General features: G+C 39.8%; 1 protein-coding gene across 1 annotated transcript in view; it reads right to left on the reverse strand.

Annotated features, from left to right (window-relative positions):
- The window catches only part of alk (ALK receptor tyrosine kinase), a 516,591-nt gene that overhangs the window by 34,481 nt on the left and 470,047 nt on the right, over positions 1-12,063 (reverse strand). Inside the window, 4 exon segments of the mRNA XM_034205980.1 lie at positions 7,168-7,266; positions 7,839-8,006; positions 10,546-10,687; positions 11,137-11,247. Of these exon segments, the coding sequence (XP_034061871.1) occupies positions 7,168-7,266; positions 7,839-8,006; positions 10,546-10,687; positions 11,137-11,247 (520 nt within the window).

Genomic DNA, 12,063 nt, shown 5'->3' on the forward strand with positions numbered 1-12,063 from the left:
GAAACAGTTGATCTTCTATCAAAGCAAGACAGTTATACCTGCACAGATAAATCATTGTTCTCTTCCCTTAAACGCAGTCTCTCAATCGATGAAAGAAGGACTTGCGTCAATGCACTCTTCTGTGTTAGGATTCATGCAATCCGGTTGCCTCTGTCAACATTAATGCCTCTTTAAAGTTCTTTCAGTGCACACAGCAGGGTTGTCCGGCAGCACCTACTGTTTTTATTTGAGCTTGAGAACCTGCCTGTGCACTTCAAGCTGAGGAGAACATGGCTGCCGTCACCATTTGTGATCACATCTTCAAACCACGGATGCCCTTAAACATGACCTTTACACAGAGGATATTCTATGAAGTGATACAATTACAGATAATACCTGACATCTCTCCCTGTGTGTTACAATAATGACTTTAGCCTTCTGGTAATTCACTGGTTATAAATCATGTTTTTCCTTAGCTCTTTTCCTGCGCACATTTCTAAAACAGGAAGTGGACGTTTTCCTTTTGCAGGAATATAAAAACTTTAACCATTACAAATATTAACAGAAGTATAGACTATAGGAGAGTTTACAAATGTTATGAATAAAGATCTACAACTGATATCAGAGTGGGTCATACATAATAAGTTAGTACTTAATGCTGGAAAACTAAATCTTTATTAATAGACGCTATACAATCAGAAAATATTGGTGTCTGTAAATGCTACTAGTATACAAACTGTAGTATCATATAATGTCCTTTGTTTTCTGTCATGTTTGTATTAATGTTTGGAACTAATTGAAGCAGGTCACCATTGTAAAAGAGGTCTATGATCTCAATGGGTTTTATCTGTATAAATAAAGGTTTTGAATTGAATTGAATAGGATCAAATCATCAGTTCAAAGGTGAACCAAAATTGCAACTACATTTAAACCATATTCAAATTGAACAGGTCAAGGAGACACAATTGCTAGGTATAACCCTGGATCATAAATTATCTTGGTGTAAACAAATTGATAATGTTGTATGTAAAATGGGAAGGGGTGTGTCATTTGTAAAAATAATTGTAAAATATTTGCCAATAGATGTCAGTAGACAAGTTTTGGATGCTTTGGTTCTGTCGCAGCTGGATTATTGTTTGGTTATATGGTCTAGTGCTGCTGAAAAATATTTAAACAAACTACAAGTAGCACAAAATAAGGCAGCACGATGTGCACTGCAATGCTCCCGCAGAACCAGAGTCACTAAAATGCTGGAGACACTGAAATGGTTAACTGTCAGACAGAGGTCTAATTATATTTTGTTACATTTTGTCAGAAATATTACAGTGACTCACTCACCACATATATTATCACAAAGGTTTATAGCGCAGTATGCTCAACATAACTATCAAACACGACATACAACAGAAGGAAGGTTTGTATTACCCAAATCTAAATCAAATAAGGGACAGAAAACAGTCATACTGTACAGAGCCATGATCAGCTGGAACTCTTTACCCGTCCATATCATTCAGGAACATTCTCAAGTACATTTCAAAAGGTTGCTAAAAAATTATTTAAGTATTATAAAGTACATTTGAACTGTGCCTGTGGCTATGTATGCATATATTATTATGTATACTTATTTGTATTTACTTTTGTTTGGCCTTAGGATGGCGATAATCTTCATTTCAGACAGCACTGTAAATTGCATGAAATGATGAGCGGTTTTGTTTTAATTTTGTTGTATGTATGTTTATGTATGTTTTGTGTGTGTGAGGACCCCAGGAAGAATAGCCAATGCTCATGCTAGTGCTAATGGGGATCCTAATAAAGACATCAAAAAGACATAAATATATTCTGGCTATATTCCCAATGTTAATCTTTATTATCTGTCATAAAAGTTGTTATTTTCTTGTCACAAGTGTACCAAATGGGGATATTAAAGGTATCCAGGAGCTGTTGCTGGAAGAAAAACACAGTTTGAACTACAGTTGTATCTTAAAGGGGGTGTATTATGAAAATCTCACTCATTTAGTGATGGTACGTTTTCTTGGTCAGAAAACCTGTGAGCAATAACCAATATAAATGTAACCTTCTTACATCACAAGCTGGCTGATTAGAACATACGAGTATACGATATACGAGCCCCACACTTTAGTATCTTTAATAGGGGTGAATACAGCTTTATTCAGCAGGTATGAGAAAGATGATGGATCTTTAACATAAAAACACCAACATAATATGGAATACTATGTCCCCTTTTAGTAAGATCTTCTTATTCATTTTTTAGGTTAAATAGCTAAAATAGGAAATCGATTTTCCTTCTTTAAATGACACCAGAAACTAGAGAAACTAGAACATCTCAGCATGTTCACCAGTCAGGGTTTCCACACAGTGGAATGTGAATACAATTCTGTGAAGTTTAAAAGCCAGTATACCACTTTGACAGAGCTGGTAATCACTCCTAAGTCTTGTTCCACCAGAGGAAATAAAGTGAGTGTAATGACGAAATGAGGATTGTGGCAGTTGAGAGGAGCACTGCCTCACCAGATAGCATCAGCCTATTCAAGCTCAATGGGAGAGAAATCAGTGCGTACTTTGCCCTAATGGAAGACAATTTAAAAAAAGGCACTTCAGTTTTCCATTTCTCCTTTTTTCCTGTTTTCTTACATAGCTGAGGCAAAAGGTTATTTAAAATGACGTATGAAGGGTCATCATTTTTCCACACTGTGTTTCTAGTGCTGTATCCTGGGGGAAACTACGGTGGCCCTGAAGTGCAAGACACTACAGCATTTCACAAAACACAACAGCATTTCACAAAACACAACAGCATTTCACAAAACACAACAGCATTTCACAAAACACTACAGCATTTCAGAAAACACCACAGCATTTCACAAAACACAACAGCATTTCACAAAACGCTACAGCATTTCAGAAAACACCACAGCATTTCAGAAAACACCACAGCATTTCAGAAAACACCACAGCATTTCAAAAAACACCACAGCATTTCACATTGGACGGAAAGGGTATTCCTTTAGGGAGAACACTTCTTGTTTGTGATTGGACAGAGCCAGCCAGAGAAGCACTGCTGTGATTGGTTGTTTTTGCTGCCAGTCAAGAAATGACGCTTCGTGATTGGTCAACACCCGACAGCGAAATATGTCCCAACACATCAGCCGTTTGCACACACTCAGAGCTCACAGCTCCTCATATCTGTTCAGAAACTGGACAAAAGTTCAACATATACAAAACACAGACTGTCTATGTCATGGCGAATACAGTCGCTGCTTTATTTATGTCGGTATGACGTTGTTGTGAGTGTGGACGGAGCAGCTACAGGTTAGTTTAGCCTGATGGATCCGATTCCATTCAGAAAACACGCATTTTAAAAGCTTTTCGCCTGCCTTCTTATCTGCAGACTTGTCAAAGCGTTAATTCATGGTTTTTACTAACCGTTATCAGTATGTAGTTACTTCGGCATCTCTTTGAAACGTGTATTACAATTAAATCACGGTCAAATATGTTCATTTTGTTGTAGTTGGTATCTCCCATAGGATTTACTTGGAGATACGCCCCGCCCCCTCTCAGCGCCTCTTGTTCAGGGGCGGCGCCAGGGGGGAGCTAGGGGATGCTGAAGCACCCCCCAGGATTGCCAAAGCACCCCCTAAGCACCCCCAAGAAGTATGTTTTAAAAATTATTATTATTATTATTAAATTAGAAAAATTATTGATTACATCAATGCAAATGTGAAACAAACATGTTTTACCAAAAACATAAAGCCAACACAGGTGATATGATTAGGCCAATGGCCAGCACCCATTCGATTTTTGACCTACTCATAGGCTAAATTACTTTGTGACACTTGAGTGACTTCCTGTTAGCTAGAGCGCCAAATGATTTGCTAACAGCAATGTGAAAGATGGATCGTTTTTTAGTCCTTAAAAGTCCACGTGTGGACACTCAATCAAAACCACCTGAAAGCGAGAGGGATTCTGCACATAATAGCCTAGCGTTGTGAGTACAAGTAGCTTCTCTGGTCTCTGTGTTTCATTCAAGCTCTGCTCTGTGTGTGTGTGTGTGTGGCACGAGCCATTTTGTGTGCGTGTGTGCGCGAGCGAGAGAGAGCTCGCCTCGCGCACCGGTGGGTATCTACTGGAGATCGTTGTGGTTAGCATCTGGTGCTAGCTAGCCAAGCTAACGGGTATAAGGAGCTTTTTCAACAACAAGGTGGAGGGAGAACTCTCTCCTGTCAGACGAAGAGTCTCAGATAACCTCAGCTCAGGTGAAATAAATGACTCTCAGTGTTTAGATAGTTAACTTTAGTCTAGTTATCTCAGTGGGTCTCAAACGATTAGTTTTAAAAGGGTGTGTGATTTGTAAAATGTCTATGAAGAAATAGAAAATATGTTTACAGTTCTGTTTCATATGGGTGTTGTATCCATAGATCTCTTAATGTTGCTCTCAAAGTGCACCAGATTGATGCTTTTAACTTCAATATTTAAAAAAATCTTCCCGGGGGAGCATGCCCCCGGACCCCACTAGAGGAGGTGTGGTCCACCCCCTACTTGTAAAAATAGCACTTTACCCCTGCTTACACCTATATGCCGTGAGCTGATTATCGAGCCTTCATTGTAACAGTCGCAGGTACACTGTGTGTGCGTGTGGGGAGTGTTGCATTAGAAAATTCAACTGTAGCGCTGGTGCATTAATGGAAAAACCTTAATGTTTGAGCACCCTCTATGAAACGTCAAGCTACCCCACAGCACCCCCTAGAGAACATCTCTGGCGCCGCCACTGCTCTTGTTTGAATGACAGGAGCAAACACAGCTGATAGCCGCGGTGAAACTCGAGCGATTAGAGCGATGCGAATATTGGGTAGTCTACCATAGTATTGACATGGAGATAAGCCCCTTAAAAACCATGAATTAATAAAGCATTAATTCTGTGTTTACTCCTGTCATTCAAACAAGACGCTGGAGAGGGGGCGGGCCGTATCTCCATGTAAATCCTATCGGAATCGGATCGATCAGGCTAAACTAACCTGTAGCTGCTCCGTCCACACTCACAACAACGTCATACAGACATAAATAAAGCAGCGACTGTATTCGCCATGACATAGACAGTCTGTGTTTTGTATATGTTGAACTTTTGTCCAGTTTCTGAACAGATATGAGGAGCTGTGAGCTCTGAGTGTGTGCTAACAGCTAACGGCTGATGTGTTGGGCCAATGACGAAGCGTCATTTCTTGACTGGCAGCAAAAACAACCAATCACAGCAGTGCTTCTATGGCTGGCTCTGTCCAATCACAAACAAGAAGTGTTCTCCCTAAGAAATACCCTTTCCGTCCAATGTGAAATGCTGTTGTGTTTTGTGAAATGCTGTGGTGTTTTCTGAAATGCTGTGGTGTTTTCTGAAATGCTGTGGTGTTTTCTGAAATGCTGTGGTGTTTTGTGAAATGCTGTGGTGTTTTCTGAAATGCTGTTGTGTTTTGTGAAATGCTGCGGTGTTTTGTGAAATGCTGTGGTGTTTTGTGAAATGCTGTTGTGTTTTGTGAAATGCTGTGGTGTTTTCTGAAATGCTGTTGTGTTTTGTGAAATGCTGCGGTGTTTTGTGAAATGCTGTGGTGTTTTGTGAAATGCTGTTGTGTTTTGTGAAATGCTGTTGTGTTTTGTGAAATGCTGTTGTGTTTTGTGAAATGCTGTTGTGTTTTGTGAAATGCTGTTGTGTTTTGTGAAATGCTGTTGTGTTTTGTGAAATGCTGTGGTGTTTTGTGAAATGCTGTTGTGTTTTGTGAAATGCTGTTGTGTTTTGTGAAATGCTGTTGTGTTTTGTGAAATGCTGTTGTGTTTTGTGAAATGCTGTTGTGTTTTGTGAAATGCTGTGGTGTTTTGTGAAATGCTGTTGTGTTTTGTGAAATGCTGTTGTGTTTTGTGAAATGCTGTGGCGTTTTGTGAAATGCTGTTGTGTTTTGTGAAATGCTGTGGTGTTTTGTGAAATGCTGTTGTGTTTTGTGAATGCTGTTGTGTTTTGTGAAATGCTGTGGTGTTTTGTGAAATGCTGTTGTGTTTTGTGAAATGCTGTTGTGTTTTGTGAAATGCTGTTGTGTTTTGTGAAATGCTGTTGTGTTTTGTGAAATGCTGTGGTGTTTTGTGAAATGCTGTTGTGTTTTGTGAAATGCTGTTGTGTTTTGTGAAATGCTGTGGTGTTTTCTGAAATGCTGTTGTGTTTTGTGAAATGCTGTTGTGTTTTGTGAAATGCTGTGGTGTTTTCTGAAATGCTGTTGTGTTTTGTGAAATGCTGCGGTGTTTTGTGAAATGCTGTGGTGTTTTCTGAAATGCTGTTGTGTTTTCTGAAATGCTGTTGTGTTTTGTGAAATGCTGTGGTGTTTTGTGAAATGCTGTGGCGTTTTCTGAAATGCTGTTGTGTTTTGCACTTCAGGGCCACCGTAGAACAGTCATTTGACAGGCTGTGACCATGTGTAACATGGGTTTAATATGGGTGTAATAATGGAGTGATGGGGGCATATTAATGTTGTTATATGAGTTTGATACAGTTTAACCCTTAGATGCACGAGTGGCTGGACCCTACACTCTTCCATAAGTGGGTCAAAAAGGACCCGTATTAGAATAATATGTGCCATTTTTGTCATTTTGGTTAAGAAAAATCACTTGTATAATATGTAATATTATATTTTGGTTCACACTAGAAATATTTTATATTAAATGTTTTACTATTTATAATTTTACATTTTGAAAAAAAAAAAAATGTCATAGAAAATGCAAGTGGGTCATTTTTGACCCACTTATGGAAGCTTGGGGTAGTAATACAAAAACTACAATTTCTTAAAATGTATTACATTTAAATTTAAAATTTGAATGGCATGATATCCGAAACATGTTTTTTGAGGAATATCTGGAATATGAAATGATGAAAAATGTAATTACAAAGATACTCTGAGAAAACCACCTCACCGGGTCAAAAACGACCCACTTATGCATCTGAGGGTTAATTTAGGTGTAATGTAGAAAGTAGTATTTTCCAAATATATATACATATATATAAATGTAATTGGTCATTTAAGAGTTAATATGTCAACAGCAAAGACAGCTTTTCTCAAAGTGCAAACACATAGACCCTCAAACCTCAAAAAGCACAATGCTATCAAACACTGCATATAAATGACTAGTGTGTCACATTACCTTTCAGCGGGTAGAGGAAGGGCTCTCCTTCTGGGCTGAGGAAGGAGGTGCCATCGTCACCATCGTGTTTGGGGTTGTCATCCAGCGAGGTGTTACCACCTAGAATCATGGAGAGCACAGTGACAAAACTTCAGTGCCATTTCATAAATAACATGCTTTTTTATATTCTGTGCTTTTGCAATCTGAAAACATGTCAGTTTTCCCATTATGTAGATTTTCTCTATTGTCTCTATCCATCTTGGTAGGGATTTTCATCATGGACATCAACAACATTTTGACTGTATCTATTCCCGTTTCTCTACATTTTGCTGTCTCAAATAAAAAAAATCCATACAAATTACAAGGTGGCTGATACAGAAATAAAATCATAGTTTGTTTTATCCGAATTGTGTGCACACTTTTCCAGAACATTAATATTTGGTGGCATTTAGAAAAGATATGTGAGTGTTCTGCAGCTAGTACGCCACATTCTCATGGTAGATTATGTTTAGATATGAACCTAGTGTGTGATAAACCCCAGTGTAATCTAACGTTTACAGGTATTTGCATTTTGCTTATTATTTGCATTACTTCTGTGTTATGTTTTTATTTGTGTATCTTTTCATGCCTTGTGCTGTGTAATTCCCAGCACTGGACGTTCTAGAAAAACCTTGCAGATCTCTTGCACTAACCTCTGTATCCTCCGGCAGCGCCCCCGGACATACACCCCCCGCCGCCGCCCCCGAAGCCACCGCGAGTCTGCCAGAACTTTTGACAGGCCTGCCCTCCCTGGCCACCCAGCACCAGAGGTCTGCCCCCCTGACTGACAGGAGCAGTGTCGTTCCAGCCTCCGCCTCCACCTGTCAACAAACACAACAACCCTGTCACATGATGTGGAGTAACACGCTGTGGAGCAAGGACTCCACTCAGATATGCACAGCAACTCTGCAATGATCTACACATTACCCGGAGGAGCGCTGTGTGAGGACGCAAATGTCAGGATCACCAGAGGCAGAGAGGGGCGGGTCATGCCTTCGCCCTCATTCTGAATAATAAGACATGCACTTTTTAGTAGAGTTGTTTTTTTTTGGAACAATGGGCCTTCAGCGAAATGGGCGTTTGTGATTTTGTTAATGGACTGTCTGACAAATGGGCTTTCGGTTCAGTCTGTAATTTATTTTGTATTCTCTGGGTTACAGGAACAATGGCATGGCATCAGGCTTTTAATGCCAGATTGTGGGCGAGTTTCTATTCCAGCTGGTGGGAAACCGGAAGAAAACTAAAACCTGAGGGGGAAGAACAAAACATTTCAAATTGGAGAGACGACAAGACGCCATTTCTAATTCTAAATGCTTACATTTTCAAAAAGCTCTTTATTTTTAGAAACTCCCTCTGGAGGGAACTTTGGGATTTTAGCCTTTGCAGACCATTTACATGCACACAAACCTATGTAACCCACTACAGGAGGGGGAAACCCCAAAAAGCATGATAGGGCCCCTTTAGGGAATCTTGGTCTGTAAATGTTTACGTCAAAAATGTCATCAGACAAAATCAAAGAGTGGCAAGAGACTGGCTGTTTGAGCAAATTACAAGCAGAGCAGCAGAGTAAGTAAGAGCTCTTATGACCAGGACTATCTGGACAATGTGTGGAACTGATTCTTTGTCCAGAGTTCACACAAGACAAATTCAAAAATTCATTTCGAAAAGGAAGAAAGAGAGAAAGACACAGAAAGAGCTCTTCAATGGGAAAATGTTCTGGAAAGATGATACACACACACACACACAACACACACACACACACACACACACACACACACACACACACACACACACACACACACACACACACACACACACACACACACACACACACACACACACACACACACACACACACACTGCAATAACTTATTAAACACTGGTTAGAGCAGAGACCACAGAAACATAAATCCCTTTGAAGAAACCTGGTAACAGGAGATTAAAGTTATAGCTAATAAAGTTAAAAGTAAATGTTCCCCTTTCATTTTCCTCCCTCTCTGAAGTCTGAGAGATAGAAACAAAAACAAATATCTCACCACATTAGCAATAAACCACACGGAAATGCTGAATATTTGACTTTTCATTCACCAGTTCCTTCAAAAGTAAACCATGGGCTTTGAGGAAATGTTTTCTGGGCCATTCTAAACTCAGACCACATGAATAATGCAGCCGGCATGGATGTAGCATCACACTGGTAGTTCTGACCGGTAATGACGGGATACACAGGGATCCATATGAATAATTATGAGCAGGCCCTAGCTTTGTTTTGTTTTAGCCAAAACACAAACACTGGCACAGCGAGTGGGAATGCATATGAAACGTATGAATTAAGGCAGAGGTAAATGCCTTCTGGGATAAATGATTGTGTTTACAGGTAGACACACAAATAAACACTTCCACTTCGGGATATCTGTAAACTGGGCTTATTAGTTTGTGGCCATGCAGAGCTGAATACAATACAACAGTTCTGTAATGGGGTATTAGTTATCTGTTCACCTCGTACACACTCACTATATGCTTCTCCCTGGACCAAGCTCTCTCACTAAAACACACACAACTGTAGACAAACTACGCACTAACAGGTGAATTGTGCATCATTTGCACCCTCTATCTGCCCCATCTGATTCACAAAAGACATTGTGTTAATAGTATTACAGTGCTCATAAAGTGCAATTTGCCTTTTTTTGCATCCGATTGCCATTATCCATGTGGCAGAGTATGACTGATTTGTTGTGAGGGGTCATCCAGAGCTACCGGGGTCTGATCGGGGGGCCTCAGGGTGCATCCAAAGGCATTGTAGAGAGGAAAAGGAAATTGTTAGAATTGAGAAAGGAGGGATAGAGGAGAACTTGTTTGTATTAGTTTATATAATAATCCTTTTTTTCTCATGCATTTTCAAAAAAGGACATGTAAAGGAGCTTTATTCAGTCATTATCCATGACAAAGCCATCGTTGCCTCCTTTTTCTGTATCACAAAATGAATAAGTTTGAGCACCCCCCCAATTATAAGTCCCGTTAGTTACCAGGAACCCTGTATGGACACTCATCATTTCACTATAACTGTAGAAGTGATTTAGACTATTCATGCAAAGAGGCTCTCTGCATAGAAAGGGCCAATATTGAGACCATTGTGTGCAGTTCACTCCTTCTGACTGCTTTGGGAACACACACACACACACACACACACACACACACACACACACACACACACACACACACACACACACACACACACACACACACACACACACACCACACACACACACACACACACACACACACACACACACACACACACACACACACACACACACACACACACACACACACACACACACATCAAAGCTGTGTGTAGCAAACCTGCAGCACTTGACTTCCCGTTGCGTCCCGGTTGGCTGGGGTCATAGTCCATCTGCTCCAGCTGCATCTCTGATAGGCTGCTGTAGCCCCGGCCCCCTCCCCCAGCAGCGATGATGAGGGGGATGAACACGTCTTTTACCACCTGGGTATTTATATACATGTATACATTAATACAGTTACATTCAGTGTGTGCACATCAAAGGAATAGGAAAGGAAAGTTTCTTGAAAATACGTTTTTAATTATTTTCCATTACCATGGTGTAAGAAAGCAAATTCAGGTATTTTAAAAAGTGTAACTTCCTTTCGAACAAATGTATTGGGATGTTGGTCAGCTTCTCTGTTTGATGTGAGATTACAACCACCAAATAACTCCAGTGAGTCATGTTCATGGATAAAGTAGTGACAATAAGACAATAACTACTATCTCAGTGATATGAATAGCTTGAATGGTAGAGAGCAAGGTCAATATCCCCAATGCCTGCATTTGAATATGTAATGCATTATTATGAGACAAACGAAATCTCCACAAATGATGCAGTTCTCAAAATATAAAGTCTAAAAGTATCTGCCTGCCCATCATAACCTACTTACCTTGAACACATATGTGGCCCCGCCCCCTCCTCCTCCACCCCCTTTCACTTGGGTTTTGTTGGACATGGGGGCACTCTGTTCCTGGCAGATCTTATTCAGCATGGGGTTGATCTGTAGGCAAGGAGAGAGAGAGTGCGAGAGAGAGAGCGAGAGAGAGAGAGAGAAAGCGAGAGAGAGAGAGAGAGAGATGTCAGCTCACATAAGAATTGCTTTCATGCTGTCTCCATGCATGTCAGTTGTGTGTGTGAGAAACTTGAGCAGTTGCCAAGCCACAGCTGCTGCTTAGTCAAAGGCTTTATTATTATAATGGTGAACAAACACCAAGCAGAAATATCCAGATGCACACAGGAACTGAGAGGCAAGGACCAATGCTGCCTCTATATGACAATTCAGTCTGCTATTTACTGATTTCCTGTCTATTGTAAAACCACCTATTACTGACTGAATAAGACAACTCCGGAAAATATTTCCCAATGAAAGATTTGACATCTTGAATCAAAATGACAAAATGCATTCAAAATGCATTCAAAATGCATTCAACATATATACTGAATAGTTTGTTATTTTGCAGAGTTAAAGGATTGTTAAAAATATAGAATTAATGAAAAGTCCCATGAATCCAAAATCACTAAAAACCCTTTAAATAGCTTTATGAAAACAATCCTTTTTTTTTGTCTCAGTTTATAAACGTTAATTACAAGACTTTTGTTGTGGTTTGCTCCACCTTCTAGAGTCCATTTTGGTTATAAATAAACAAAATGGCCATGGCAAAAAACTTAAATTGTGCTTTTTAGGGGTTTCCCTTTCTTGTGTTATATAGATCTTTGTGCATGTACATGGTCTGCAAGGTAAACATTTTAAAGTTCCCTCTTCCACACTCCCACACCATTGGACTCCTTTGTTTAATTCCATAACAAAATGACATCA

This window comes from Gymnodraco acuticeps, unplaced genomic scaffold (genome assembly GCF_902827175.1).
Source record: "Gymnodraco acuticeps unplaced genomic scaffold, fGymAcu1.1, whole genome shotgun sequence".
NCBI classification, from domain to species: Eukaryota; Metazoa; Chordata; class Actinopteri; order Perciformes; family Bathydraconidae; genus Gymnodraco; species Gymnodraco acuticeps.